The following is a 26,350-nucleotide window of genomic DNA, read 5'->3' as shown; positions in this document are numbered from 1 at the left end:
CTCAGACGGTTGGGTTTTTTTCTGGGTGTCTGTAACAGTGTTGCCAGAGGAGACCGACACAACTCGGTGGACTGAGAGAGGAAGACCCACCCTGAATGTGGATGGGTACCATCCAATCGGCTGCCAGCACAGCTAGAACAGGTGGAAGAAGGGGGGTGAGCAGCTTGCTGAGTCTTCTCCAGCCCTCTCCCTCTTCCTGTGCCAGATGTTTGCCTCCTCTTCTCTCCTGTTGGACATCAGACTCCAGGTTCTTTGGCCTTTGGACTCTGGGACTTGCACCAGCAGCTTCCTGGAGCCCTCTGCCACAGACTGAAGGCTGCACTGTGGGCTTTCCTGGTTTTGAGGCTTTTGGACTTGGACTGAGTCACGCTACCGGCTTCTCTCCACAGCTTGTAGACGGCCTATTCTGGAGCTTCACTGTGTAATCCTGTGAGCTACTTCTCCCTAATTAACTCCCTTTCTATATATACATACAGCCCATTGGTTCTGTCCCTCTGGAAAACACTAATATATAGTCAGGGTCTGGCCTGCAGTCTGAACCTGGAAGGTTCCTTCTGAAACCCATGCAAGCAAGTGAGCCCCAGTGGCCTCCCTGCCTGCCAGAGGCCCCAGCCCGCTGAACGAATTGGTCTCATTGTCTCAGGAATTCAGCAAGCAGTGCATAGATGACCCAGTGCAGGTCACCAGAGTCACTGGTGTTTGTCTTTGGAACCCACCTGGGTTTTCTCCACTACAACCTTAAGGAATTAAGATTTAAAATATATATATAGAGAGAGAGATTACAAAAGCAAAATGTCATTAAAATGCAAATATTGGCCGGGCACAGTGACTGACACCTGTAATCCCACTACTTAGGGTGGCTGAGCTGGGAGAATTGCTTGAAGCCAGGAGTTTGAGACCAGCCTGTAATCCCAGGGATAATCATGGCTCACTGTAGCCTCGCCCTGCTGGACTCAAGCCATCCTCCCACCTCAGCCTCCTGAGTAGCTGGGCCCACAGGTATACACCACACCTGGCTAATTATTTTTTGTAGAGATGTCTGACTATATTGCCCGGGCTGGTCTCGAACCCCGGGCCTGAAGCAGTCCTCCCACTTCAACCTCCAAAATGCTGAGATTACAAGCATAAGCCACCATACCTGGCTGTTTTTTTGTTTGCTTTTTAAAATATTAGCAGCAGATAGGGAAACGAGTTCTGAACAGGTCAGCTCTACGGGAATAAATGGTCCCCGTTTGAGGACAATCCCACAGCTAAGTTTTCCTGAAGAGAAGTGTGAAGTGCATACAAGTGGATTTAGAAAAAGGAAATGCTATTTGGTGAAATTTATCAGAGTTAGGGGCAGAGGATCTATGGGTGACATTTTCAAACGACTACTTTTAGATTCTCCATTTTTGGAGTCCTTTTTCTTCTACAATCTTCCCTAGCGATCCTTGCATTCTGAGCAGGGGTAGTCACTGCCTTACCACAGTCATCAAGGCTCCTGGCTCTGGGTCACTTGGTGAAAGTAAAACAAGGAATTTGAGTCACCACAGCCAAAGGTTCTGAGTGTTAAGACACTGAGGCCTGGGCAAGCCCATACCCTGCTCCCAGGCAGGCAGGGCGGGGGCTGTCCTTGCCTTGTGGGGAAGGGAGTGGGTGGGATTTCACAGCCCATCAGGACAGCCCAAGACCCAGCAGCCCAGGGCCTGAGGTCATGCAAAGTTCTTAGCAAAACTGATTTGTTTCCATTTCTCTGGCTAGAAACGGAAGACCCAGACGTTAACCTTGGCTAGGTGATGGAACCATGAACATGAACCATGAATGCTTTTAACTTATCCTGGATTTTTCTTTTTTTTTTTTTTAAGCCATGGTTTGAGATGGCAAATTTAGAGCTACCTGAAGCAAGTAGCCTCTACAGATTGGCCTACATCAGGCTTGTGTTGGGGTCTGGCCATCTAAGGAGAGGGACTCTAGACTGAGCTTGCTTCCCGGGCAGCTGCACTCTGACCAGGGGCTGGCCTGGCAGCTGGGAGCACCTTGCTGTGCTGGGGCTTGGATGTGGCTGGAGGGTGAGGCACAACTAGGCCCACCAGTCCTCATTCCCAGGCATTACATTAGCACTGCCTATCCCAGTTAATCGTCACAAGCACCTGGGATTGGGCATTGCGTGACCCCCCAGTTAAAAGATGAGAAGACTGAGGCATAGGCTCTGCCCCAGACTGCTCCCTTGCTGCCCCTCCACCGCCAGGGAAACTACTCAAAGCTCTCCAGCATCAAGGCACCAAGTGATTGGAATGGACCTTGGTCAAGTGTCTCCTGCCTTGGACCCTTATAATATCCTCTGCAAGGAGCCCTTGTGCCCGTCCCCTGTCCTGCACCCAACACCCAGAGGCCTACACCACTATTCCATTTGCTCGGCACGGTTCTGCTTCCCTTGGGTCCTGCGGTCACAGCTGGAAGGGGTAGGGGAGGCCCCTCAGGACGTAAGTGGGGGAAGGACCAGCAGGGCACAAGTGGCACGGCTAGGCTGGAAGCAGCCGTGCACGCAGACCAGAGCCCTCCCCAGCCCACATCTGTCATCTGGTGATAGGAAGTGAGCCCTGGCTTTGGCTCTTGGGGATGGGGGGGATAAGATGCCCTGGCCTCTCACCTGCGCAAGGCGGGGCAAGTTTCCTCCCCACTTGTGCAGCCACAGAGAGGTGCAAGGGGAGGTAGAGAACACAGGTTCCTGGCCGGGTGCGGTCGCCCATGCCTGTAATCCCAGCACTTTGGGAGGCCAAGGCAGGCAGATCATGAGGTCAAGAGATTCAGACCATCCTGGCCAACATGGTGAAAATCCATCTCTACTAAAAACACAAAAATTAGCCGAGCGTGGTAGTGCGCACCTGTAGTCCCAGCTACTCGGGAGGCTGAGGCAGAATTGCTTTAACCCTGGGAGGCAGAGATTGCAGTGAGCCAAGATCGCGCCATTGCACCCCAGCCTCGGCGACAGAGACTCCGTCTCAAAAGAAAAAAAATAAATAGCCAGGCGCAGTGGCTCAAGCCTGTAATCCCAGCACTTTGGGAGGCCGAGACGGGCGGATCACGAGGTCAGGAGATCGAGACCATCCTGGCTAACATGGTGAAACCCCGTCTCTACTAAAAATACAAAAAACTAGCCGGGCGAGGTGGCGGGCGCCTGTAGTTCCAGCTACTCGGGAGGCTGAGGCAGGAGAATGGCGTAAACCCGGGAGGCGGAGCTTGCAGTGAGCTGAGATCCGGCCACTGCACTCCAGCCTGGGCGACAGAGCGAGACTCCGTCTCAAAAAAACATATATATAAATAAATAAATAAATAAATAAAACACAAGTTTCTAAAAACTGATGGGCATGGCTGAAGGGCCATCAACAGCCCACTGATTACAGAAAGTATGGTGTGGGGCTCGGTTCAGCCTTGCAGGAAGAAACATCCCAAACTGGTTGGTTCCCAGTACTAAAGCAACACAAAGCTTTTCATCTGTTCCTTCCATGTACCGTACTTGTCACAGAAAGTTTGTGTCCCCTTAAACTTGTATGTTGAGATCCTAACCCCCAAGGCACTGCTAACAGCAGATGCAGCCTTTGGGAAGTGATTCGATCATGAGTGTGGGCCCCCACCCCATGGGTGGGCTTAGTTTCCTTTAGAGACCCTAGGAGAGCATTTCCCCGCTTCCTCCACGAGGACAGCTAGATGGGGACACCTATGAACCAGTATGTGGGCCCTCACCAAACATGGGATCTGTTTGTGACTCATTCTTGGACTTCTAGCCTCCAAAATGGTCGGACATAAATTTCTGATGTTTATAAGCCACCTAGTCTATGGCATTTTGTTATCACAGCCCAAACAGACTGAGATGATTTTTTTTTATTTTTTATTTTTGAGACAGAGTTTCATTCTTGTTGCCTAGGCTGGAGTGCAATGGCGCAATCTCAGCTCACCACAACCTCTGCCTCCCGGGTTCAAGCAATTCTTCTGCCTCAGCCTCCCAAGTAGCTGGGATTACATGCATGCACCACCATGCCCAGCTAATATTTTTTGAATTTTTAGTAGAAACGGAGTTTCTCCACGTTAGTCAGGCTGGTCTTGAATTCCCAACCTCAGGTGATCCACTTACCTCAGCCTCCGAAAGTGCTGGGATTACAGGCGTGAGCCACGGCACCTGGCCAAAATGCTTTTTAATTAATTAATTAATTTATTTATTTATTGAGACAGAGTCTTGCTGTGTCGCCAGTCTGGAGTGCAGTGGTGTGATCTCGGCTCATTGCAACCTCCACCTCCCGGATTTAAGCGATTCTCCTGCCTTGGCCTCCCAAGTAGCTGGGACTACAGGCACCCGCCACCACACCCAGCTAATTTTTATCTTTTTAGTAGAGATGGGGTTTCACCATGTTGGCCAGGATGGTCTTGATCTCTTGACCCCAGGATCCACCCGCCTCGGCCTCCCAATGTGCTGGGATTATGGGTTTGAGCCAGCGCGCCCGGCCAAGATGCTACTTTTTAAAGTAAACTCTACCACCTCCAATTGACCTCAAGCACCCTTGCCTAAGTGCCAGGACAAGCCACAGGACTTACAGAAAACCCCCAACAGCTACGTGTGAAAGCGCCAAGACCCCCTTATCCAGCCTGAGTTACACGTTAGAATTTTCTTTTATTCTTGTTCACCTCTTCGAAGCAGAGCTTCATTTCAGCAGGAAGGATACCAGAGGCAGGAGGAGGATCACTTGGGAAGGGAGGTGGAATCTCCCTCCTCTAGCCCCCCTGCTACCTCTAACGGGCTTCAAAGTCAGAATACAGCCATCGGCTGAGAGCAGTTCATTTTGGCACACTGGGAGGCCGGCTCTGCGCACCGGACCCCTCTGGTGGGGGATCAGGCCCTCTGCTCTCCAGTGGGGCCTGGAAGAGCTCCAGTGATATGCCCCAGCTGTGGGCTGGGGGCGCAGCACAGAGCCTCAGCTCCCCCAGGGCCCTCAGCTGCTTGAAGAAAACACTCACCTGGCTGGAGGGAAAAAGGGCCTTGCCCTGAGGTATCAGGTGGGTAGCAAGTCACACTGAGCTCCTGCTCCAGGGCTCGAGAACACAACAAGAAAACTAAACGCACAGAAGACAGCAGGAAAACGCCATCCTTTAACAGCCAAAAAGCTGTCATTCAGGGACACCAGGTGACTCCAGTGCCCGGGGGACAGAACAAACACACCATACCTACCACCAGGCACCAGAGGCCTCAAAACGCCTGGAGCTGGGGCCGGAGAAGGCGGTAAGTCGCCTTCTCTCAGCAGAAATGTGAAGTTGGCCTTTAGCTTCTGCCCAGGATGGCAGAAACCACATTCTGTCGGTGGATTGGTTGCTGGTGATGGACAGAGCCAAGGTCCTGGGGTTGGCCCCAAGGGCTGAAAAGGTGCTTGCAGAAATGGCTGGCACTCCAAGCTGCCTGAGCCAGCCCAGCCGTACTCAGGTGACAGTGACCCAAGCTCTCTGGGCTCAGGGTTTACGGCCACCATAGCCCAAGCACATCCCGATGCCCTGGGTTTAAGTAATGTACCCTCTTTTGTTCTGGCTAAAAGCTAGAGAAAAACCACTATTCAAATCCCCGGAAGGGAGGTGGGCGCAGCTTCCCAGCATTAGAAAACACGCCAGCCACCCATTCCCACCCACCTAGAGCAGCCCCTCGGGCTCCTGTAGGCCACTGTACAGCGCATAGCCAATGTCGTCAATCTCCTCCTCACGCAAGCTGCTGAAGAGGTTCACGCTGGGGTTGAAGTGGCAGGGCAGGCTGGCCTGCTCCAGGCTGCCGATGAGCAGTTCCAGGGCTTGCAGGAAGCGCTCACCCAAGGCCTCCTCCGTCCAGTCCACATTGTCCTCCCCCAGACGTAGGACCACCTGGGTCAGGTGACCCCGGCCCAGCTGCCCCAGGGCCGAGCAGCCACGGCAGACAGCACACAGCAGCAGCAGCAGCCGACGGCGGGTCCCAGCGTCATGGTCGTCCAGGGCTCGCAGCCTTGCAGCCTCCACTGGATACAGGTCCTGCAGCCAGAGGTTCCCCGCCAGCCCCTCCAGGGGCCAGGCCAAGAGGAGGTGGTCGTCAGCATCGGCCCCAGGGACTGCCACAAGCACAGCCACGGTGAGCTCCAGGCGCTCGTGCTGCACCTCGAGCAGCAGCTCCTCTGAGGCCATGCTGGGCCAGATCAGGCACCCAAGAAGGCTGCCAATGGCCGGCCAGTTGACAGAGGCAGCCAGCGCCTTTCGGAGTAGCTCCAGCAGGATGCGGGAAGAGAGGTAGCCCCCAACCAGGAAGCGGTCCCAGGGGCTGCTCCCGCGGGGGCAGAACTCAAGCTGAGTCCTGCGCACGGCCCAGCAGCGAGGGTCCCTTGCCACAGTGTCCACGCCCGGCACCAGGCTCCATAGGCCCGGCTCCAGGACCAGTGGCACCAGGAGACGCACATGGTCCGCGGCCCCTGCCTGCAGCCCATCATACAGCGGCCCCCCAGGCACAAATGCCCCAAAGGGCAGTTCCGGGAACTTGCTCCGAAAGTAGGCCTGCAGCTCCAGGGCAATGTCGCCAGCCAGCTGTTTGGCCAAAGCCACCTGGGCTGCTGGGATGGTCACATGGTCCCGCTCGAAGGCCAGCAGCCTCTCCTGCAGTGTCAGACACAGTGGTGCTGGGGAGCTGAGCTGTGGTGTCACCTCAGGACCAGTTTCTGCAGGCCCCTCTGCAGAGTGAAGGGGCGGGGAACATGTCGGAACAGCCTGTGATTAGTTAAGAAAACACCACCGACAGCTAGCTGTGTGACGTCCCAGGGCCTCACTTTCCTCACCTGCAATAGCACCTGAGAAGGCACTCAGTTCAGGTCCTCACATATAGTGAGCGCTTGGTGACGAGTTCTCATTGTCCCAGAGTCCAACACCCTGGCCCTATGGCTAAAACAGCTTCATGCAGAGTAGGTAGGTAAGTCACACCCCTGTGGGCCTCAGTTTCCCCATCTAAAGCTCCCCACTATCACAACGCTGCCACTTTGCTCCAGGAGCAGGACAAAGAAACCCCACCCCCATTAAATGTCTGAGGAGCCCGCAACCCAGAGAGAAGCAGGGACTCGCACAGGGCCGCACAGTCAGTCAGGGCAAAGCCTGGGCTGCGTCTCTCGAATGTGACACCAACAGAGGGGAAGGAGTGCCACTCACCTGGGGCAGAGGGCGAGGGGGCCAAGGGCAACACTGGCTGGCTGAGGGCAGCAGGTGGAGGCCGGGGCTGCAGGTGTGGTGTGGCCTTGAGCAGGCTCAGTTCCTTCCAGCTGTCTCCCTTGGTGTCATCCTCGTCCCGTGGGCTAGTGGCCCTGTCAATGAACTACAGGCAGAGTCACAGAGATCAGTGTATATGAAGTCTGGGCAGCCGTAGCAAAGCCCAGGGGCAAAGGAGACCAGGGTGCAGGGTGGAGAAGCAGGTGCAGTCTTGCAAGGCCTTGGGCAGTCCCCACCCCTCCCCAGGGCCCCTCTGAAAAGCCCAACCCTGTTGTCCTCCTGCAGGAGCCTCAGGCATGACCCACCCACCTGGCCTTACCCGCTTCACGGCCAGGGTGGCAATGCCCAGCACAGCAGCCCCGCCCACGCCCAGCACCAGGCGGGCATTGGCCAGGAGGAAGTCCACCATGCTGCCCAGCCCCTCGTCGCCACGCCGCTTCCCCCGTTTCTGGGAGAACTCTGCCATGGTCTGCCTGTAAGAGAGCCAGGGGTGAAGGGGCAGCTCAGGTGCAGGTGGCCAGGCTGAGAGAGGGGCTGCTGTGGGCAGGTGCTCTGGCTGTCCTTATGCTGGGTAAGAGAGCTCAGCCCATGAGGGGGGTTTTCTGAGAATTTCTCAAGAGAAAGGGGCCACCCATCCACAGGGGAGGACACCAAGGTCCTGGGAAACCATGTAAAGTACCTAAGAAAGGGCAGGGATGAGATATGAACTTGGGTTTTGGGGCCCCAATCCCCCATCTCTCACGAGGAGATGAGGGAGCTGCCAAGCCCCTTCCCCCAAAGCTGCAAACAACCCACTCCCTGGAAAGAAGCTCGCAAAGGCCCTGAGGCTTGTGCAGGTAGAGGAAGGGGCCGCTCTCCCTGGAGCCCACCCTCCAGGACCTCTGACATCACCAGGGTGTCATCATCTCCATCCCTATGTTACAGAGCCACAGGCTGCCAGCTCACAAGTGAGTGGTGAGGTCTCCAACCCACGACTGCAAGGCCTCCAGACTCTCATCACTCACAGAGTCTGACAGATTCTCCCTGTGCCAGGTGGCCAGGTCCTCAGCAGCAGCCTTATCTGAAAGTCCCTAACCAGAGGGCACGGCAGCCCTCTATGATAGCCTCTTCAGAAGAGCCCAAAGTCCAGAGAAGACAAACAATTTGGGGCCCCAGCCAGTCTGGGGGACCACTGGAACCAGTTACCCTCCAAATCTTGACAGGGTAGCCCCAAGAGGCAGAGCTACCGAGTCAGAGCACAGGCAGAGTGACACGGCCCGAGCTGCCCGGGCAGGCCAATGCAGATGTGCTTCTCAGGGTTGAAGCCCCTTTGGCAGGGCAGAAAGGGCTGCCCAGTGCCTCTGTACAGAGGGCTCTCTGGGCCTCTCAGTCTTGGGACAATGTGTAGGTAGTGGTGGGTGATGCTTCTCAGCTGCAGGGAGGCCAAGCAACAGAGAAAGGAAGGTGAGGGCCTGGGCCCAGCCCGTTTGCTCACCTGTAAGATGGCATACGCAGCAGTGAGAGGCAGATGTGGGCAGGCTTGAAGTGTGTGGCTGGGTGGGGCCCAGCACTTGGGAAGTGGAGGCAAAGATCTAGGACCCAGTCCACATTCCTCACGTTCTGCGAGGGTGACACTGCCCTCAGGCCCTGGGAGATGAGCTGGGCTGTGACCTTCGAACATCAGTTAGACACTAAGCAGAACTCTCCCAGGGAGGCCTGAGCAGATGACCATGAGGTCACAGCCTGCCCGGGCACCAAGGACTTCCACCTGCCCTGCCAGAGTGTCGTGCCAGGGGCCCAGTTGCCAGGTGACCAGATGCCTGGAGTAGCTAAAGCCCGAAGCGCTGTGTGACTCAGCCCCGTACACCCGCCTATTCGCCCCAGACTAAAAATAAGACGGTCTGTGGGGAGATCCCAGGCCAACCAGGTGACCCGCCACGGCCCCAAGGCCGGTTTCAGTCTCCTCATCCGTGACTCGGGAATCAATACTGCCACCCACCCCCAGAGAGACCAGGAATCTACTTTGCAAACTGTAAAGCGCTTTAAATACTCCCAACCTGTCTAAATTGGGACTCAGCCCCACCACTGGCGGGGTCGCTCAGGCCTCAGCCCACAGCCTTCCAGCTCCGGGAAGCGGGAGAGGGCACGGGTGGCTGAAAATAACCCGAGTTTGCCCAACGAGGCCCTGGAGGCCGTCTGGCCTTCCCTCCTCTGCCAAACGCGCCTGCCGTGGGCCCGGGCGGTGCAGCCCGCAGCAGCAGCCCTAGGTGGGCGGGTGACGCCCCGTTCGCAGGGAAACTAAGAGACCGAGAGGGGAAGGGGGCTGGGCTGGGATTCGAACGCGGCCCTTGGTCCCCCAAAGGTCCCCTCCCCGCCTTCCCCAGCCGTGACCGCGGGCCACGCCTCCGATCAGCGTTCAGTCGCGCGCCAAGCCCTGAGCCCGGTGACCCTGGGGGCCGCCCCGCCGCGCTCCAGCTGTACCTGCGTCGCAGCTTCCGCACAACAACCGGAGGAGGCCGCGGGACCACGGTCCCTGAGCTCGAACCAGCCTGAGACTGGAACGTGAAGGACCCTGGAACCCGACGTCGAGGGCCCCCGGGGGCGGCCGCGGACTTCGCAGCACGCAGACAAGCAGGCCCTAAGTCCAATCGGAGCGCTCGAGTTCGGAGCACAGGTGCCAAAATACTGCGCAGTTCAGCCAATGAAGGGTAGGCCCCGCCCCCCAGCCGACAGACGCGCTCCCTTCGGGGCGGGACTCCCTGACGCAGTCCGAATTTAAAGGTGCAGGGCTGCATTCCGAGCCTGCGACCAGGTGATGTGACAGGCAGCCCTCCGGGAAGTCTGTGCGTTGTAATGTGAGCCTCCGGTGTGGAAAAAGCTGTCTGGGCCCCCGTTCCTTCCAGGAGCCAGGTAGAGAGGCTGCACATGGCTAGAGGCCCGGCACATCCAACCTGTTAGATCACCTCTGCGAGAGAGTGTCTTGGTGGCCTCGTTCTTAACTGTGGGCCTGCGAGGCACAGTGTGGCGAAAGTGCCTACCCCTGCCACCTGCTCCGTGCGAGCTTATGTGGGCCATTCTCCACCTGGGCCTGTTTTTCTCCTGTAAAATGGGGACACTAGACCCCCTCCTCCCCTACGAAGCATGGCTGGGCATATAACAGCTGTGGCTCATTTATCGGGGTCCTGCTATGTGTCAGCCAGGGCGAGCCCCCTGTGAACAGCAGGGACCAAGACAGATGCTTCTCTTCTGGACCCTCCCTTTGTAGGGGGGCACGAGCACAGGGGTGCTGACACTAAGTGGGAATAATAAACCTGGCACACAAAACAAAACGGAATAATAACCTGCCACTCACTGAGCGCCTGCTGTATGCTGCAGGCTACACGTGCATTCTTTGTTCATTTACTTATGGTGACAATCTTAGGAAGCATTTTACAAATGAGGAAACTGGGTAGGGCGCGGTGGCTCACGCCTGTCATCCCAGCACTCTGAGAAGCTGAGACCGGAGGATCACTTGAGGCCAGGACATCAAGACCAGCCTGGGCAACATAGCAAGACCTTCGTGTCTACAAAAAAACAAAAATAAATTTAGCCAGGTGTGGTGGTCTGCGCCTATAGTCCCAGCTAATCGGGAGGCTGAGCCCAGGAGTTCGAGGCTGCAGTGAGCTATGATCACACCACTGCACTCCAGCCTGGGCGGCAGAGCAAGAAGACCCTGTCTCAACAAAATAAAAACAACACATGAGGAAACTAAGTCCAGAAGCTGGAGAGCTAGGACCCGAGGAGCCAGGTGTCTCACTACCACCGGTCAGCCAAGTACAGGCACTTCCTGGGCCCCTGCGACCCGGGGCCAGGGTTTAGAATCTCTCCGAGGTCAGGGCCAGCTTCATGTGCTGCAGCAGTACAGGGGACGGTGCCTGGCCCAGCGGCCGTCACGGCCCCTACCCTGAGACGCTGGGACTTAAGCCTGGAGATGGTGGAAGCCTCCAGCTCCTGCACAGGAGACGCCCAGCACTCCTTGATGCCACCGCAGTCTTCGAACAGACGGGGAAACTGAGGCCCTAAGAGGCCTAAAGCCTACCCTTCCCGGCGGAAAGCGACCGGCGCGGGCGGGTTAAAGGGGCGGGGCCGGCGCTGGCCCAGCCCGTGGCTCCCCGCACCGCCCCCGCCCCGGCGTTCCTTAGCCCTGCCCGGCCCGGCAGCGAGAGGGGCGCCATGGAGGCCACCGGGGTGCTGCCGTTCGTGCGTGGCGTGGACCTCAGCGGCAACGACTTCAAGGTGAGCTGGACCGGGTGCGTGCTGGGCCTCCCTGCAGGCCTTCTCTTCCGCCCGGCCCGCTTGGCCTCCGCTTCCTGTCCCGCCCGGCTCCAGGCCCTGCGCGTCCCCGGGACTGCGGCCGGGGCGGGGGTGGGGCTCTCCCCTGGCCAGGAATGGACCTCCGAGGCCTCCGCCCGGTGCCTGTACGGGGAGACCGAGGCCGGGCAGGCCCAGGACGGACGCTTGGGCTCGGAGTCCCGCCGGGGACCCGGCCGGGAGCCCCCACCCCGTGTCCGTGTTATCCGTCTGGGCTGGATGGTGGCCTGGGGGTCGGGCGAGCCTCCCCGCCCCCGAGAGGTCACACGCCCAAGCCAGGCCCTGACTCAGGGATGGCGGTCTGGCCGCCCAGGGGCGGGTGCGGAGCCGACTCATCACTGCCCTCTCCCCGCCACCGCCACCCGCCATCCTGTGTGATCCTGGGCCTCTCAGATCACTTCCCCTCTCAGAGCCCGGGCTTTCTCAGCCGGTGAAAGGGCTTAAAAGTCGCCTCCTTGGATGCAAGGGGTGTAGTGAGATTTGTTGGTGTGGAGAGTGTGTCAGGCGGGTGTGCCAGTGCTGGGTGGCAGTTGTCTGAGCAGCTGCTGTACTGAGAGAGAAAATGACGGAGCCCAGCCCTCTGTAGCCAGTGGGTGGGGCGGGAGGTGGTTCCAGGACTCAGGAATGAGACAGGCATCGCCGTACCATAGGGGAAGCAGAAAAAGAGAGGAGGGAAGAGCTGGCTGGAGGGTCAGCCTCACTTTCAGGGTGGGTGACTGGCAGGGTCTGCCTGGGTTGTCAGTCTGGGGCCGAGAATGAAAACGCAGGTTTTTCCTGCGTTTACCTCCATGTGTACACACCTTTGACCCAAAGTACAAGTGTCCACACCACTTTTCCCTGACCCCATCCCCACCACCCTAACCTGGGGTCTCTGTTCCTCTTTGCTGAACTGGGAGAGTCTGAGTCACCAGCTGGGAATGTGGCCCTAGGGGGAGAGGAATACCAGCCGCGGGCACTGAAGGCACGTGCTGCCCCAGACTTGGTGCCACAAGGGCTGGGTGCCAAGGTGGGCGTTCACACACTGGGGGAGTGCAGTGATGCGGCCCTGCCCTGCAGGGTGGGGAGCCACGGTCTCCACAAGCAAGAGTTTGGCCCTGGCTGTGTGAATCGCCTGTGTGCTGATGGCAGGGTGAGGGTACAGGTGGGGCCTTTGCAAAGGCTTGGCGGGGGGAATCCCCCACCCCAGGCCTCCAGTCAGAGCGTGGAATGCTGGGTGAAGGAATTTGAGCAGAGCTAACCACAGTGCCGGGTGCTGGGCTCTCACCTGAAACAAGCCAGTTTTGTCCTGGCCCTCCTGGGGCCCAGAATCCAGTAGGATAGACAAATCTTAGGCCAACACTTTTGTCACAGGGGGGCTTTTATTAGTCCCATTCTATGGGTGAAGAAATTGAGGTGCAATGATGAAATGACTTGTCTGTGTTCTCACAGCTGGTGAGAATTGGTTCTGTGGCTCCCCAAAGGCTCCCATGGGCTGGAGGAGCCATAGAAGGTGGTGAGCAGGGGCTCTGTGCTTCACCTTCACATCCTTCCCCCAGGGCGGCTACTTCCCTGAGAATGTCAAGGCCATGACCAGCCTGCGATGGCTGAAGCTGAACCGCACTGGCCTCTGCTACCTGCCCGAGGAACTGGCTGCCCTGCAGAAGCTGGTAAGGGGCTTTGGGCAGGCAGGGGAGGGTCCCTGTGGATAAGCCAGATGGGCAGAGCCTGTGGAGAAGGCAAACAACTTCTTCAGAGAGAGGAAGAACACTGACAGCTATGAGCACAGCTGGAAGAAAGGGAGTGGGCACCCTGTCCAGGGAGGTATGCAAGAAGAGGCCGGGTCCGTGAGGGAGGGAGGCTGCAGGGGGAATTGGGCCAGCGTGGCTGAGGCCTTCCTGGATGGTGCAGAGTTGTGGAGGCAGGCGGGGACTCTGGACACCCCATCCACCGTACTGAGCCTGTGCTCCCCATTCCGGCCCAGGAACACTTGTCTGTGAGCCACAACAACCTGACCACACTTCACGGGGAACTGTCCAGCCTGCCGTCACTGCGCGTGAGTGCTGGCCGGGAGGCCACCAGGCTTGGGGTTGGGACCAGGGTCTGGCCAGGGACATGAAGCCTGGGCCAGACGCCAGGCTGGGCCAGCATCTCTGCCCGCCTCCGTGTCAGGCTCAGAGGTTCAGGTGTCACAAGAGGGGCCCCCTTGTTAGAGGTTACAGCAGTGCCCTGCATAAAGTAACCCATGTGGATCAGAGAATTCTCTTGGGAAAAAGATAAATCCAAAATCTTACCAGCCATTATGGACAATAACTACGGTAATAATAACCAATACAGGCTGAGCCATGTTCCCATTATTCTATTAGGATTTTTTCATATGCTCTAACCCTCCACTAATGTTGCGGAAGAGAAACTTGGCCACCAAGGCAGATTACTTGCCCCAGGTCACAGAGCCAGGCAGTGGTAGAGCTGGGGTTGAGTAGGGTTTGGCCAGGAGCACCGTGTACCTTCTACCCAAGACTTGAACGTCCCAGGGCATCAGGCCCTTGGCCAGACCCTGTAGGCCTCAACAAGGGCCATTCTCATCTGAAGTCAGAGCCCTGGAGATGTTTCGGGCACAGCTTCTCACTTGGACTCTCTGAGTTCAAAGCTGGGCTTTGCCACTTCCTGGCGATGTGACCTTGTGCAAATCCCTTCTGCTTTCTGCATCTCATCTGCAAGTGCAGTGGTTGGGAGGGGCAGCAGTGACCTCAGGAAGCAGCAGCAGGGTGCCACACAGGCATTCGGACTGGAGAAGTGGCGGGGCAGCTCCAGTGACTCCCGTTGTCACTTGCAGTCACAGCACCATTCTCTGGCCCTGTTCCCTCTCACGCTCAAGCTTTCTGCATCTCTGTAAGGTGTAAGGAGGTGTCAGCCTTAAGTTAGGGAGAGAAAGCAGACTTCCTCTCAGTCCAGATGCTGATTTCGAGTTCTCTCCCTCTGTTCTGAAAACCCTGACTCAGACCTTACCCCTATCTTACCTTCTGGCATTAAGAAGAAGAGAAATTATTTGAACAGAAAAGATTCCCTGAGGGCCCTGTGCTGGGCTCCGGGGCACATTTGGGCTGGGCTTTGAGGTGTGACTAGGAGTTCACTGGGAGGCTAGTAAGAGCCCTCCAAGAGAGGGGGCTATTTGATCAAAGGCCAGAGGTAAGAGAGTCCTCAGGCCTGGCCTCTGGTGAGCCTCCTGAGGAGGTGTCCCTCTCTAGACTCTCTGTTCCTTTCTGGGAGTAGAAGCCAAGAATCATAGACTCTTATGGTTTATTCCCAGGCCATCGTGGCCCGAGCCAACTGTCTGAAGAATTCTGGAGTCCCCGATGACATCTTCAAGCTAGATGACCTCTCAGTCCTGGTCAGTGGCTACCGACTCATCTGGCCCCTATGCTAGCCGGACCATTCAATCCCCACTCACTATAAAAGTCCCTGGGGCCATTGTCATCCCATTTTGCAGATGGGAAAACTGAGTCTTGGAGTGGATAGTACCTTGCCTGAGGTCACTTTTGGAGTCAGATCCCTAACCCAGGCACTCTTCCTCCCAAGTCCCTGACTGTTTCTCTTTGGCCCTGAAACCCCCTCATCTACCCCCACACCCAACTCAGTGCCCTGGCCTGATCCCCAAGCTTGGCAGAAGCCTGGCAGGGTGGAGACTCCCCTGACCTGGGTCTTGCCCCTTCTACCCAGGACTTGAGCCACAACCAGCTGACGGAGTGCCCGCGGGAGCTGGAGAACGCCAAGAACATGCTGGTGCTGAACCTCAGCCACAACAGGTGCCAGGCCAGCCAGGGGCAGGGGCAGGTGGGCCTTGGGGGGGTGGCCGGTGCTGACTCAGGTGGCTCCTGCTCCCCACCCGTAGTATTGACACCATCCCCAACCAGCTCTTCATCAACCTCACCGACCTGCTGTACCTGGACCTCAGCGAGAACCGCCTGGAGAGCCTGCCCCCGCAGATGCGCCGCCTGGTGCACCTGCAGACGCTGGTGCTCAATGGGAACCCTCTGCTGCATGCACAGCTCCGGTGGGCGCCCCCTCGGGCCGCACTCCTGCAGAAGCCACCCTGAGGAGTCTGGCCTGGCCCCTTAACTTCCCAGAGCCCCAGCCCTTCTCCACTGGGCCCAGCCATCCCTCCATGCAGGCAGCACCCCTCAGTCTCCAACCTCCTAAGTATCATGTCCACCTCTCAGTCCTGTCTTCCCGCTTACACGCCCTGCACCACCCTTGGGCTTGTCCCTTCGGCCAGATGAGACTTCACACCTACCCTCAGGGCCCTGTGCTCTTGGTCCTGCCCTGCCAGGCCCCACCCTTGACACCCCCTAGGTGGGCCCTGGCCCTGACCACTCACATCACCCTGGCAGGCAGCTCCCAGCGATGACCGCCCTGCAGACCCTGCACCTGCGGAGCACCCAGCGCACCCAGAGTAACCTCCCCACCAGCCTCGAGGGTCTGAGCAACCTCGCAGGTCAGGCAGCCCCAGGAGCCCCTCTGAGCTGTGGCCCGCTTTGGGCCCTCTTGCTTCCTTATGGGTGAAGGGGGTTGAACCCTGCTCCTCAGACCAGTGCCCAGAGGGAAAAAGCTACAGTTATGTTACAGTGACTTCTGCGATGATGATGATGATGTCTTAACACTGACTTTATGCCCAGACACCCCTCCCAAAGCCCCGTGTGAGGGACTTTGTCCAAATGGAGAAACTTGGGCGCACGGCAGTCGTCATTTGCCTAAGGCCACGCAGCTCAGAGGTGGCAGAGTTGGGGTTCACACTGGGGCTGGCTGCCCTGGCACCTGCTGCATGGGCCCCAGCTGATGCACCCCACCCTGCACCCCAGATGTGGACCTGTCCTGCAACGACCTGACGCGGGTGCCTGAGTGCCTGTACACCCTCCCCAGCCTGCGCCGCCTCAACCTCAGCAGCAACCAGATCACAGAGCTGTCCCTGTGCATAGACCAGTGGGTGCACGTGGAAACTCTGAACCTGTCCCGAAATCAGCTCACCTCACTGCCCGTGCGTCTGATCCCCTCGGTAGGGGGTGGGAGGGAGGCGGTGAGCCTGGCCCTGACCTCCCACCCCTGCCCATTGCCCCTCCAGTCAGCCATTTGCAAGCTGAGCAAGCTGAAGAAGCTGTACCTGAACTCCAACAAGCTGGACTTTGACGGGCTGCCCTCGGGCATCGGCAAGCTCGCCCACCTGGAGGAGTTCATGGCTGCCAGCAACAACCTGGAGCTGATCCCTGAAAGTCTCTGCAGGTGCTGGGCAGGGCTGGGGCTAGCAGGGGCACTCCCAGCACAGAGAACCCCAGGATCGTAGTCAGAGCCCACCCTGTGGTCGGTGCAAGGCAGACAAAATGAAGATGAGTTAATTTTTTTTTTTTTTTTTTTTTGAGGCTGAGTCTCTCTCTGTTGCCCAGGCTGGAATGTAGTGGTGCAATCTCGGCTCACAGCAGCCTCCGAGCCCCGGGTTCAAGCGAATCTCCTGCCTCAGCCTCCTGAGTAGCTGGGATTACAGGCGTGTGCCACCACGCCCAGCTAATTTTTGTATTTTTGGTAGAGATGGGGTCTCACCATGTTGGCCAGGCTGGTCTTGAACGCCTGTCCTCAAATGATCCACCTGCCTCAGCTTCCCAAAGTGCTGGGATTACAGGTGTGAGCCACCGCGCCCGGCCCAGTTAATTCACCTTTGTGGATGAAGACCACAGTCCCATGCCAGCCATTCCCAACTTGAGCTCCTGAGAGCACCCTTGGGAGGGCACTGTTAGGGACAAGGCCACATGAGGTGGGAATGCAGTGTTGCTTCTCTCCCCTTCTGGAGGTCACAGTGCCCATAACATGGTCTCTTGGCTCTGAGAAGTCCTTCAGGCAGAGAACAGAGACCCCCACCTGTTCCTCTGACCCTACCTGCCTCCCCTGCCCGGGACTAGGGGTTTTCTGCCCACTTCCCCTTGTCCATCACCTCCCTGAGGCCCTGGCCGGCCCTGTCTTCGCAGGTGCCCAAAGCTGAGGAAACTTGTCCTGAACAAGAACCGCCTGGTGACCCTCCCGGAAGCCATCCATTTCCTGACGGAGATCGAGGTCAGGCATGCTGGCCTAGAGGGCTCAAGAGAAATGAGCAAGGGGTGTGCCCTGGAGCAAGGGGGACCCAGCAGAGGCCTCCTCAGGGGGGTGGCCAGTGCCAGGGTGCCCGTGGGGAGAAGGTGGGCCAGCTCCCTGCATCCAGAGTACACTCCACAGTCTCATTTAAGCCCCAACCAGCCCCAGAGGTGGGTGGGAGGAGAACCCAGGTCCCTGACCTCTCAGCCCTGGCGGCTGCAGACAAGAGCAAGAAACTGGATTGGTGTGTCTGGGAGGTGGGACCCAGGCTCACTGCCAGCTCTGCTCACCCCACGGGGCAGGTCCTAGATGTGCGGGAGAACCCCAACCTGGTCATGCCGCCCAAGCCCGCGGACCGTGCTGCTGAGTGGTACAACATCGACTTCTCGCTGCAGAACCAGCTGCGGCTGGCAGGTGCCTCCCCTGCTACCGTGGCCGCGGCTGCAGCTGGTGAGTGGGGAAGGATCTGGCCTGGGAGCAGGGGCTCCTCTCCAGGCCTCAGATGACACCATGTAAATGGGGTGGCGTACAGCTTTCTGAACCCTGGTGGGTAGAGTTGGCCCTTGGTGGGTCGCACGCCCAAGGGGGCAGCAGGCCCAGTGAGGGCTCAGCTGTTTGCCCCTCCCTTAAGCAGGGAGTGGGCCCAAGGACCCTATGGCTCGCAAGATGCGGCTGCGGAGGCGCAAGGACTCAGCCCAGGATGACCAGGCCAAGCAGGTGCTGAAAGGCATGTCAGATGTTGCCCAGGAGAAGAACAAAAAGCAGGAGGTGAGCCAGGCCAGGGCTGGGACAGGGCAGGGAGCCTTAACTTCTACTGAAGGCTGACCCTGGCCTTGACCCTGGCCAAGAGGGATGGGGGGTGCTGGGCAGAGAGAACAGCTGTGCAAAGTCCCTGAGGTGTGGGTAGCAAGTCAAGACTAGCCTGAGTGGCTTCACAGAGTCAAGCCATGCTCTGTGACTCTGCCCCCAGGAGAGCGCAGATGCCCGGGCCCCCGGCGGGAAGGTGCGGCGCTGGGACCAGGGCCTGGAGAAGCCACGCCTTGACTACTCCGAGTTCTTCACGGAGGACGTGGGCCAGCTGCCCGGCCTGACCATCTGGCAGATCGAGAACTTCGTGCCTGTGCTAGTGGAGGAAGCCTTCCACGGCAAGTTCTACGAGGCTGACTGCTACATCGTGCTCAAGGTGAGGGCCTGGCATGCTGTTAGGGGCCATGTGGCCCGGTGCCTTCCTCTAAGATGGCTTAGTCCCCAACTCTAGAGTTTTGTTCAGGGAGGCCAGGTGGGAGGTGGGCAAGCTGCTAGAGGTGGTCCAGGCACCTTTGTACTGCCCAGGGGCACAAATGGGCAGCACAAAGCTCCTGGGGCTGGGAAGCCTGTGCTATTCAGAGTGGCCTCTCTGGGGTGGCCGGAAAGCCAGGACGAAGGCTGATGTGGACGGTGCCTTGGCTTCCAGACCTTTCTGGATGACAGCGGCTCCCTCAACTGGGAGATCTACTACTGGATTGGCGGGGAGGCCACACTCGACAAGAAAGCTTGCTCTGCCATCCACGCTGTCAACTTGCGCAACTACCTGGGTGCCGAGTGCCGCACCGTCCGGGAGGAGATGGGCGATGAGAGCGAGGAGTTCCTGCAGGTGCCAGCCCATTAAAATTGGGGGTGGGCAGAGTGGGGGACCCAGAGAACTCTGGTGCAGGGGCAGTGGGCCCAAGGAAGGTAGGCAGAACAGGTGGGCAGGTAGGGAGCTGGGATTAAAGGGGGCTGGATCAACGATACTGTGCGGGACCTAAGGTAGACGGCAGGGTGAGGGCTAAGGTAGCCAAAGCCTGGGTCAGTAAAGGAGAGTTCTGGAACATGGGGCAGAATTCAGCCGGGCAAGGGTAAGGGTACAAGGCTGGGCACGGGAGCTAGACCAATGGGCTGACACGGGAGCTGAGAGTAGGTTGGAAGGGGTGTTGTCGAGAGCAGTGAGGAGGCAAGGCCAAAATCTGTGTTTTTTTTGTTTTGTTTTGTTTTTTTGGTTTTTTTTTTGAGACGGAGTCTTGCTCTGTCGCCCAGGCTGGAGTGCAGTGGCTGGAATGTCAGCTCACTGCAAGCTCCGCCCCCCGGGTTCACGCCATTCTCCTGCCTCAGCCTCCTGAGTAGCTGGGACTACAGGCGCCCGCCACCACGCCCGGCTAGTTTTTTGTATTTTTAGTAGAGACGGGGTTCCACCGTGTTAGCCAGGATGGTCTCGATCTCCTGACCTTGTGATCCGCCCGCCTCAGCCTCCCAAAGTGCTGGGATTACAGGCTTGAGCCACCGTGCCCACCCGTGTATGTTTTTTTCTTAGACGGACTCTCGCTCTGTTGCCCAGGCTGGAGTGCGGTGGCACAATCTTGGCTCACTGCAACCTCCGCCCCCAGGGTTCAAGCGATTCTCTTGCCTCAGCCTCCCAAGTAGCTGGGATTACAAGCATGTGTCACCACGCCTAGCTAATTTTTTTTTTTTGAGATGGAGTCTCGCTCTATCACCCAGGCTGGAGTGCAGTGGCCGGATCTCAGCTCACTGCAAGCTCCGCCTCCCGGGTTTACACCATTCTTCTGCCTCAGCCTCCTGAGTAGCGGGGACTACAGGCGCCCGCCATCTCGCCCGGCTAATTTTTTGTATTTTTTAGTAGAGACAGGGTTTCACCGTGTTAGCCAGGATGGTCTCGATCTCCTGACCTCGTGATCCGCCCGTCTCAGCCTCCCAAAGTGCAGGGATTACAGGCTTCAGCCACCGCGCCTGGCCAATTTTTGTATTTTTTTAGTAGTGCTGGTCTTGAACTCCTGACCTTAGGTGATCCACCCACCTTGGCCTCCCAAACTGCTAAGATTACAGGCATGAGCCACTGTGCCCAGCCAGATCTGTTTGGTTTTTTTTTTTTTTTAAGACAGAGTTTTGCTCTTGTTGCCCAGGCCCGATCTCAGCTCACTGCAGCCTCCACCTCCCAGGTTCAAGTGGTTCTCCTGCCTCAGCCTTCCGAGTAGCTGGGATGATAGGCATGCGCCACCATGCCTGGCTAATTTATGTATTTTTAGTAGAGATGGGGTTTCTCCACATTGATCAGGCTGGTCTCAAACTCCCAACCTCAGGTGATCCACCCACCTCGGCCTCCTGAAGTGCTGGGATTACAGGCATCATAGATTTGTGGCTCAATTCACCTGTAGGCAACTCTCTACCCCACCCGAGAGGCAGTGGTTGGTGGGGGAGGGAGCAGCTCAGTGATGAAGAACCACACCCTCACACACACAGGTGTTTGACAACGACATCTCCTACATTGAGGGTGGAACAGCCAGTGGCTTCTACACTGTGGAAGACACGCACTACGTCACCAGGTGAGGGCATGGGGGCAGTGGGGGGCGTGGACCTGGAGTCTGCTGGCAAGGGGTGGAGGGGAGGGTGTTGGGCCTAAGTTAGGCCCTTGGTGCCTACACCGAGCCACTCTTGTCCTGCGCCCAGGATGTATCGTGTGTATGGGAAAAAGAACATCAAGTTGGAACCTGTGCCCCTCAAGGGAGCCTCTCTGGACCCAAGGTGAGCCCCAACAATGTGAGGTGGAGGTGCTTCACCCTCAGCCTCCTCCCCACCAGTGGGGGCAGGTATGGGCCTCTTAGAAGAGGAGGCTCTCTAGCAACCCCTTTAACTCCTGCCCACGAGCTTAGCGGGGGATCCCTGAGGCTTACCTAGAAACCCCATAGTGAGGGATTTTTTTGGTGGGGTCAGGAGTATGGGGTGACCATTGCCCCATGCCCCATCACAGCTCCTTCCTGCCCCTTCCTGTCCAGGTTTGTTTTCCTTCTGGACCGAGGGCTAGACATCTACGTGTGGCGGGGGGCCCAGGCCACACTGAGCAGCACCACCAAGGCCAGGTACGAGGATACCGTGGGGTCTTCTGTGCGAAGGAAAGGGGTGCGAGCCTCGCTGATGACTTTGCATCCTGCTCTCAGGCTCTTTGCAGAGAAAATTAACAAGAATGAGCGGAAAGGGAAGGCCGAGATCACACTGCTGGTGCAGGGCCAGGAGCTCCCAGAGTTCTGGGAGGCACTGGGTGGGGAGCCCTCTGAGATCAAGAAGCACGTGCCTGATGACTTCTGGCCGCCCCAGCCCAAGCTGTACAAGGTGAGCCCTGCTGCTGAGGCCCACCGTGGCCTCCCAAGTTGACCCGCTGACTGGGGGAATAGGCTAACACCAATGTAGTTGGCTGTGGGCTCCATCTCGACTTTGGTGGGGAGAGGGTGGCACCTTCTGGACAAGGAACAGTATGAGCAAAGGTCCGGAGGCTGCTTTTGAGAAGTAGCCTGACTGAGTCTTTCCAGGATGGTGGGGCGGGAGGGGAGACAGAAGCGCCTAGTGCCAGGGCTGGGAACCTTGGCTCAATTATCCAGATTCTTGTGAACAGGAAAGGGACAAGTTAGAGAATTAGAAATGACATGAAGGGCCTGGAGAGGGCAGGCATTTAAAAGCCCTTCTGAAAGGATAGGCCTAAAAAGACTTGACAGGGAGGGGGAAACGGGAGCAGTCAGTGAGCCACGCTGCAGGGCAGGGCTGGTTCCAGAGCAGAGGGCTGTGTGGGTGAGGTTCCTGTCTCCAGACCCCTTCCCTGCCATGCTCATCCTTCCTGCTAGGTGGGCCTGGGCTTGGGCTACCTGGAGCTGCCGCAGATCAACTACAAGCTCTCCGTGGAACATAAGCAGCGTCCCAAGGTGGAGCTGATGCCAAGAATGCGGCTGGTAAGAGATGCAGGAGGAGGGCGCGGGGCCGGATCCCTCCCTGTTGGCTGGGCTTTGACCTCCAGGCTCCCGGTCTGCAGCTGCAGAGTCTGCTGGACACACGCTGCGTGTACATTCTGGACTGTTGGTCTGACGTGTTCATCTGGCTCGGCCGCAAGTCCCCGCGCCTGGTGCGCGCTGCTGCCCTCAAGCTGGGTCAGGAGCTGTGCGGGATGCTGCACCGGCCACGCCATGCCACGGTCAGCCGCAGCCTGGAGGGCACCGAGGCGCAGGTGTGCTTGCTGCTTCGGAGGCCCCTCCCCAGCATCCTTTACACCCTTACACCCTGACATGCCCTGACTCCTGTGGTTCCACTGTCTCCCTACAGAGCTGGGCCCAAACCCACCTCCTCTTTGCTGACTCTGCCCAGACCCCGCCCCCTCTGCAAGCTGCCACTCGTATTCCTACCTCTGTGTCCGAGGCCCCGCCTCCCAAGCCCCGCCCTAGATCTCCCTTGGGTCCCGCCTCAAGCCTCAGGCTACTTCCTCCAACCCTAAGCTTAACCATGCCGCACCCTTCATGGTTAGTTGATGGCCTCCCTGGCAGGTGTTCAAGGCCAAGTTCAAGAATTGGGACGACGTGTTGACGGTGGACTACACGCGCAACGCGGAGGCCGTGCTGCAGAGCCCGGGTCTCTCTGGGAAGGTGAAACGCGACGCCGAGAAGAAAGACCAGATGAAGGCTGACCTCACTGCGCTCTTCCTGCCGCGGCAGCCGCCCATGTCGCTGGCGGAGGTGGGGGCGGGGCCGGGGCCGGGGGGCGGGCCGAGGGCGGGGCCTATGCGCACAGCGCACTCAGACCTGCCGCGGGGCGGGTCCCTGCCGCCTGCAGGCGGAGCAGCTGATGGAGGAGTGGAACGAAGACCTAGACGGCATGGAGGGTTTCGTGCTGGAGGGCAAGAAGTTTGCACGGCTGCCGGAAGAGGAGTTTGGCCACTTCTATACGCAGGACTGCTACGTCTTCCTCTGCAGGTGCCACCTCAGCACTCCTTTCCCTAGGTCCCTCCCCTGGTGCTGAGGGCTCGAGCCCCTGCTCACAACCCTCCAACCCGGCAGGTACTGGGTGCCCGTGGAGTACGAGGAGGAGGAAAAAAAGGAAGACGAGGAGGAGAAGGCCGAGGGCAAAGAAGGCGAGGAGGCAACAGCTGAGGCAGAGGAGAAGCAGCCAGAGGAGGACTTCCAGTGCATTGTGTACTTCTGGCAGGGCCGCGAAGCCTCCAACATGGGCTGGCTCACCTTCACCTTCAGCCTGCAGAAGAAGTTCGAGAGCCTCTTCCCTGGGAAGCTGGAGGTGTGCCTGGCAGCCCCGCGAGCCCGAGGCCAGGCAGAGGGGTGTGGTGGGGCCCAGACCCAGAGAAGGTTAGGCTCCTGAGGGGAAGGTGGGGGTCCAGGGAGCTGCCCCTAACACTTCCACATCCCCAGGTGGTACGCATGACGCAGCAGCAGGAGAACCCCAAGTTTCTGTCCCATTTCAAGAGGAAGTTCATCATCCACCGGGGCAAGAGGAAGGCGGCCCAGGGCGCCCAGCAGCCCAGCCTCTACCAGATCCGCACCAACGGCAGCGCCCTCTGCACCCGGTGCCTGGCTGGGGGAGGACACAGTGGCGAGCAGGGGTCAGGGAACCAGGCCTGACTCCTTGCTGATGCCCCATCCCTTCCACAGGTGCATCCAGATCAACACTGACTCCAGTCTTCTCAACTCCGAGTTCTGCTTCATCCTCAAGGTGGGGTTGTGGGTGTGAGCCAGGGCTCCGTGGACCAAGGGGTGGGGTGTTTGGGCGCTGAGTCAGCTGCAAACACCCCCACCCCCACCCCTGCACACTCCCCAGGTTCCCTTTGAGAGTGACGACAACCAGGGCATCGTGTATGCCTGGGTGGGCCGGGCATCAGACCCTGACGAAGCCAAGTTGGCAGAAGACATCCTGAACACCATGTTTGACACCTCCTACAGCAAGCAGGTCAGGAGGCGGGCGGGCAGGCGGCAGGCGGGCAGGTCAGGAGGCGGGCGGGCAGGCGGGCGGGCAGGTCAGGAGGCGGGCGGGCAGGCGGGCGGGCAGGTCAGGAGGCGGGCGGGCAGGTGGGCGGGCAGGTCAGGAGGCGGGCGGGCGGGCAGGCGGGCGGGCACACACAGGGGAGCCAGGGCAGGCAGGGGCCCTGGGCTGGACTGGCCTTTCCCGCAGGTTATCAACGAAGGCGAGGAGCCTGAGAACTTCTTCTGGGTGGGCATTGGGGCACAGAAGCCCTATGACGACGATGCCGAGTACATGAAGCACACACGGCTCTTCCGGTGAGGCCAGGGCCCCGACCCTCCCCTCGGTCCTGGCACTGCTGCTTATGACCTCTGGCCTCACCTTGACCCTTGATTCCCAGGTGCTCCAACGAGAAGGGCTACTTCGCAGTGACTGAGAAATGCTCCGATTTTTGTCAAGATGACCTGGCAGATGATGACATCATGTTGCTAGACAACGGTCAAGAGGTGCGATGTTGCCACTGGCCCTGCCCATCTGAGGCGGCGCCCATAGACTTATAAATGGGAAATTTGGGGCCAGGAGCAAGGGGGTGTTCCCAGGCGCCTGTGCAACCGTATCTCCTCTGCTGCCCCCACAGGTCTACATGTGGGTGGGGACCCAGACTAGCCAGGTGGAGATCAAGCTGAGCCTGAAGGCCTGCCAGGTAAGGTGGGTGGAGGGAGGGCCGAGGTGGGCCTGTGGGCAGGGCGGGGTCATCACCCAAGGCTCGCTGTCCCCCTTGCCAGGTGTATATCCAGCACATTCGGTCCAAGGAACATGAGCGGCCGCGCCGGCTGCGCCTGGTCCGCAAGGGCAACGAGCAGCACGCCTTTACCCGCTGCTTCCATGCCTGGAGTGCCTTCCGCAAGACCCTGGCCTAAGACAGGCTGGCACAGCCCAGGCTTGGTAAGGAAGAGGAAGGGGCCCTCATCCACTGTCTGCTAGCAAAGAATATACTGAGGTGACAACGCCTGCTCCAGCCACGTCCAGTGTCACAGTCCCCAGTAGCCTCAAGCAGCACCAATGGGGATGACCCTGACAGGTGCCCTTAGGGGTCTGGGAAATCCGACTCCCTCCACAGTGTGAGCACGTGTGAAACCCCCTCACTTTTCTGCCAGGGATAAAGCAGATGTGGCTGCCCTTTAAGAGATATTAAATGCTTTTATTTTCAATATTAAAAATCAGTATTTTTAATATTAAAATGGCGCTAATTTTAACAAAATAACAGAAAAAAACCCCAAGGTACAATCTACAGGGAAACTCATCTTGGGCCCCCCCCCGCCCAACACACACACCTGACTAGGCCCCAGCTGTGGATGCCCAGCAGAGCTCCCAGTCACATCCACACTCAGACACACACACTCATGACAGGCTGGGGACTGGCCCAGGACCAGGTACCAAAATAGTTTTAGAAACAACCGTCCAGCCCAGGCGCTAGAAAAATACTCTTTGCAAAGTGAGGGGGAAGGACGGTGTGCGGAGTGGGAGGTGGCACAAGGTGCTGGGCCCCACCTGTCCTCTTCCCTAGGCAGTGGGACCCCCCAGGGCAGCCAAATGCCTGCAGGAGGGCTCAGTTCTGGCCCAAGTCCCAGGCCCACACCCTGGGGCTGGTGCTGCTCCAGGGCCCAGGGTCAGGCAGGACAGGACAGCAGGTCCCAGTGGAGCCTACAGGTTAGCAGGCGTGGGTCTATGTTAAGGGGCCAGGCAGGTGCCAGGGATCCAGCACTCCAGCTCCGAGCAGGGCAGGTGGAGGTCGGGATAGTTCTGGCCTTCCTGGGAGAGGGAGAGAAGAGGTATCAGCAGAAGGTGAGGGAGGGCCAAAGAGGGCAGATGGATTGCCACAGTGGCCGGACCACACAGGTGCTGCCACTGTCTCCTCTGCAGGGCAGGCAGGGCCCTT

At 58.5% G+C, this 26,350-nt stretch overlaps 3 protein-coding genes across 13 annotated transcripts in view; 1 reads left to right on the top strand and 2 right to left on the bottom strand.

The window, feature by feature from the left end:
• Positions 1 to 4,625: 4,625 nt before the first annotated feature.
• Positions 4,626 to 9,766, bottom strand: MIEF2 (mitochondrial elongation factor 2). Of its 4 annotated transcripts, none has more exons than XM_015437740.3 (5): positions 9,691 to 9,766; positions 8,705 to 8,925; positions 7,550 to 7,703; positions 7,174 to 7,336; positions 4,626 to 6,704 (listed from the first exon to the last, which is right to left on the bottom strand). In XM_015437740.3, exons 2-5 carry the CDS (start codon positions 8,716 to 8,718, stop codon positions 5,650 to 5,652), a joined length of 1,386 nt encoding a protein of 461 aa, XP_015293226.3. In that variant the 5' UTR covers positions 8,719 to 8,925; positions 9,691 to 9,766; the 3' UTR covers positions 4,626 to 5,649. The 4 variants fall into 4 exon arrangements, with proteins under 4 accessions (XP_015293226.3, XP_005583128.2, XP_005583127.2 ...); XM_005583071.4 differs by having other exon boundaries at positions 8,705 to 8,880; XM_005583070.4 differs by having other exon boundaries at positions 8,705 to 8,856.
• Positions 9,767 to 11,388: 1,622 nt separating this feature from the next.
• Positions 11,389 to 25,631, top strand: FLII (FLII actin remodeling protein). Of its 4 annotated transcripts, none has more exons than XM_005583061.5 (30): positions 11,389 to 11,484; positions 13,095 to 13,205; positions 13,520 to 13,591; positions 14,846 to 14,926; positions 15,256 to 15,341; positions 15,428 to 15,589; positions 15,927 to 16,030; positions 16,395 to 16,570; positions 16,655 to 16,812; positions 17,550 to 17,634; positions 17,955 to 18,102; positions 18,287 to 18,420; positions 18,623 to 18,835; positions 19,106 to 19,285; positions 20,926 to 21,008; positions 21,133 to 21,207; positions 21,459 to 21,542; positions 21,621 to 21,792; positions 22,299 to 22,403; positions 22,484 to 22,675; positions 22,989 to 23,177; positions 23,275 to 23,414; positions 23,499 to 23,733; positions 23,865 to 24,019; positions 24,105 to 24,165; positions 24,271 to 24,399; positions 24,622 to 24,728; positions 24,812 to 24,917; positions 25,049 to 25,114; positions 25,197 to 25,631. In XM_005583061.5, the coding sequence occupies exons 1-30, from the start codon at positions 11,422 to 11,424 to the stop codon at positions 25,329 to 25,331; spliced, it is 3,807 nt and encodes a 1,268-aa protein (XP_005583118.1). In that variant the 5' UTR covers positions 11,389 to 11,421; the 3' UTR covers positions 25,332 to 25,631. The 4 variants fall into 4 exon arrangements, with proteins under 4 accessions (XP_005583118.1, XP_015293223.1, XP_073874831.1 ...); XM_015437737.4 differs by having other exon boundaries at positions 18,284 to 18,420; XM_074018730.1 differs by lacking the exon at positions 13,520 to 13,591.
• LLGL1 (LLGL scribble cell polarity complex component 1) overlaps positions 25,592 to 26,350 on the bottom strand; it is a 21,235-nt gene continuing 20,476 nt past the window's right edge. For all 5 annotated transcript variants that reach the window (XM_045375271.3, XM_045375273.3, XM_045375272.3 and 2 more), the window contains one exon: positions 25,592 to 26,223. The gene's annotated coding sequence lies outside the window, so the exon portion shown is untranslated. The remainder of the gene's footprint in view (positions 26,224 to 26,350) is intronic.

The sequence above is a fragment of the Macaca fascicularis genome, chromosome 16 (genome assembly GCF_037993035.2).
Source record: "Macaca fascicularis isolate 582-1 chromosome 16, T2T-MFA8v1.1".
Taxonomy (NCBI): domain Eukaryota; kingdom Metazoa; phylum Chordata; class Mammalia; order Primates; family Cercopithecidae; genus Macaca; species Macaca fascicularis.
This window is presented reverse-complemented; position numbering and strand designations above follow the sequence as displayed.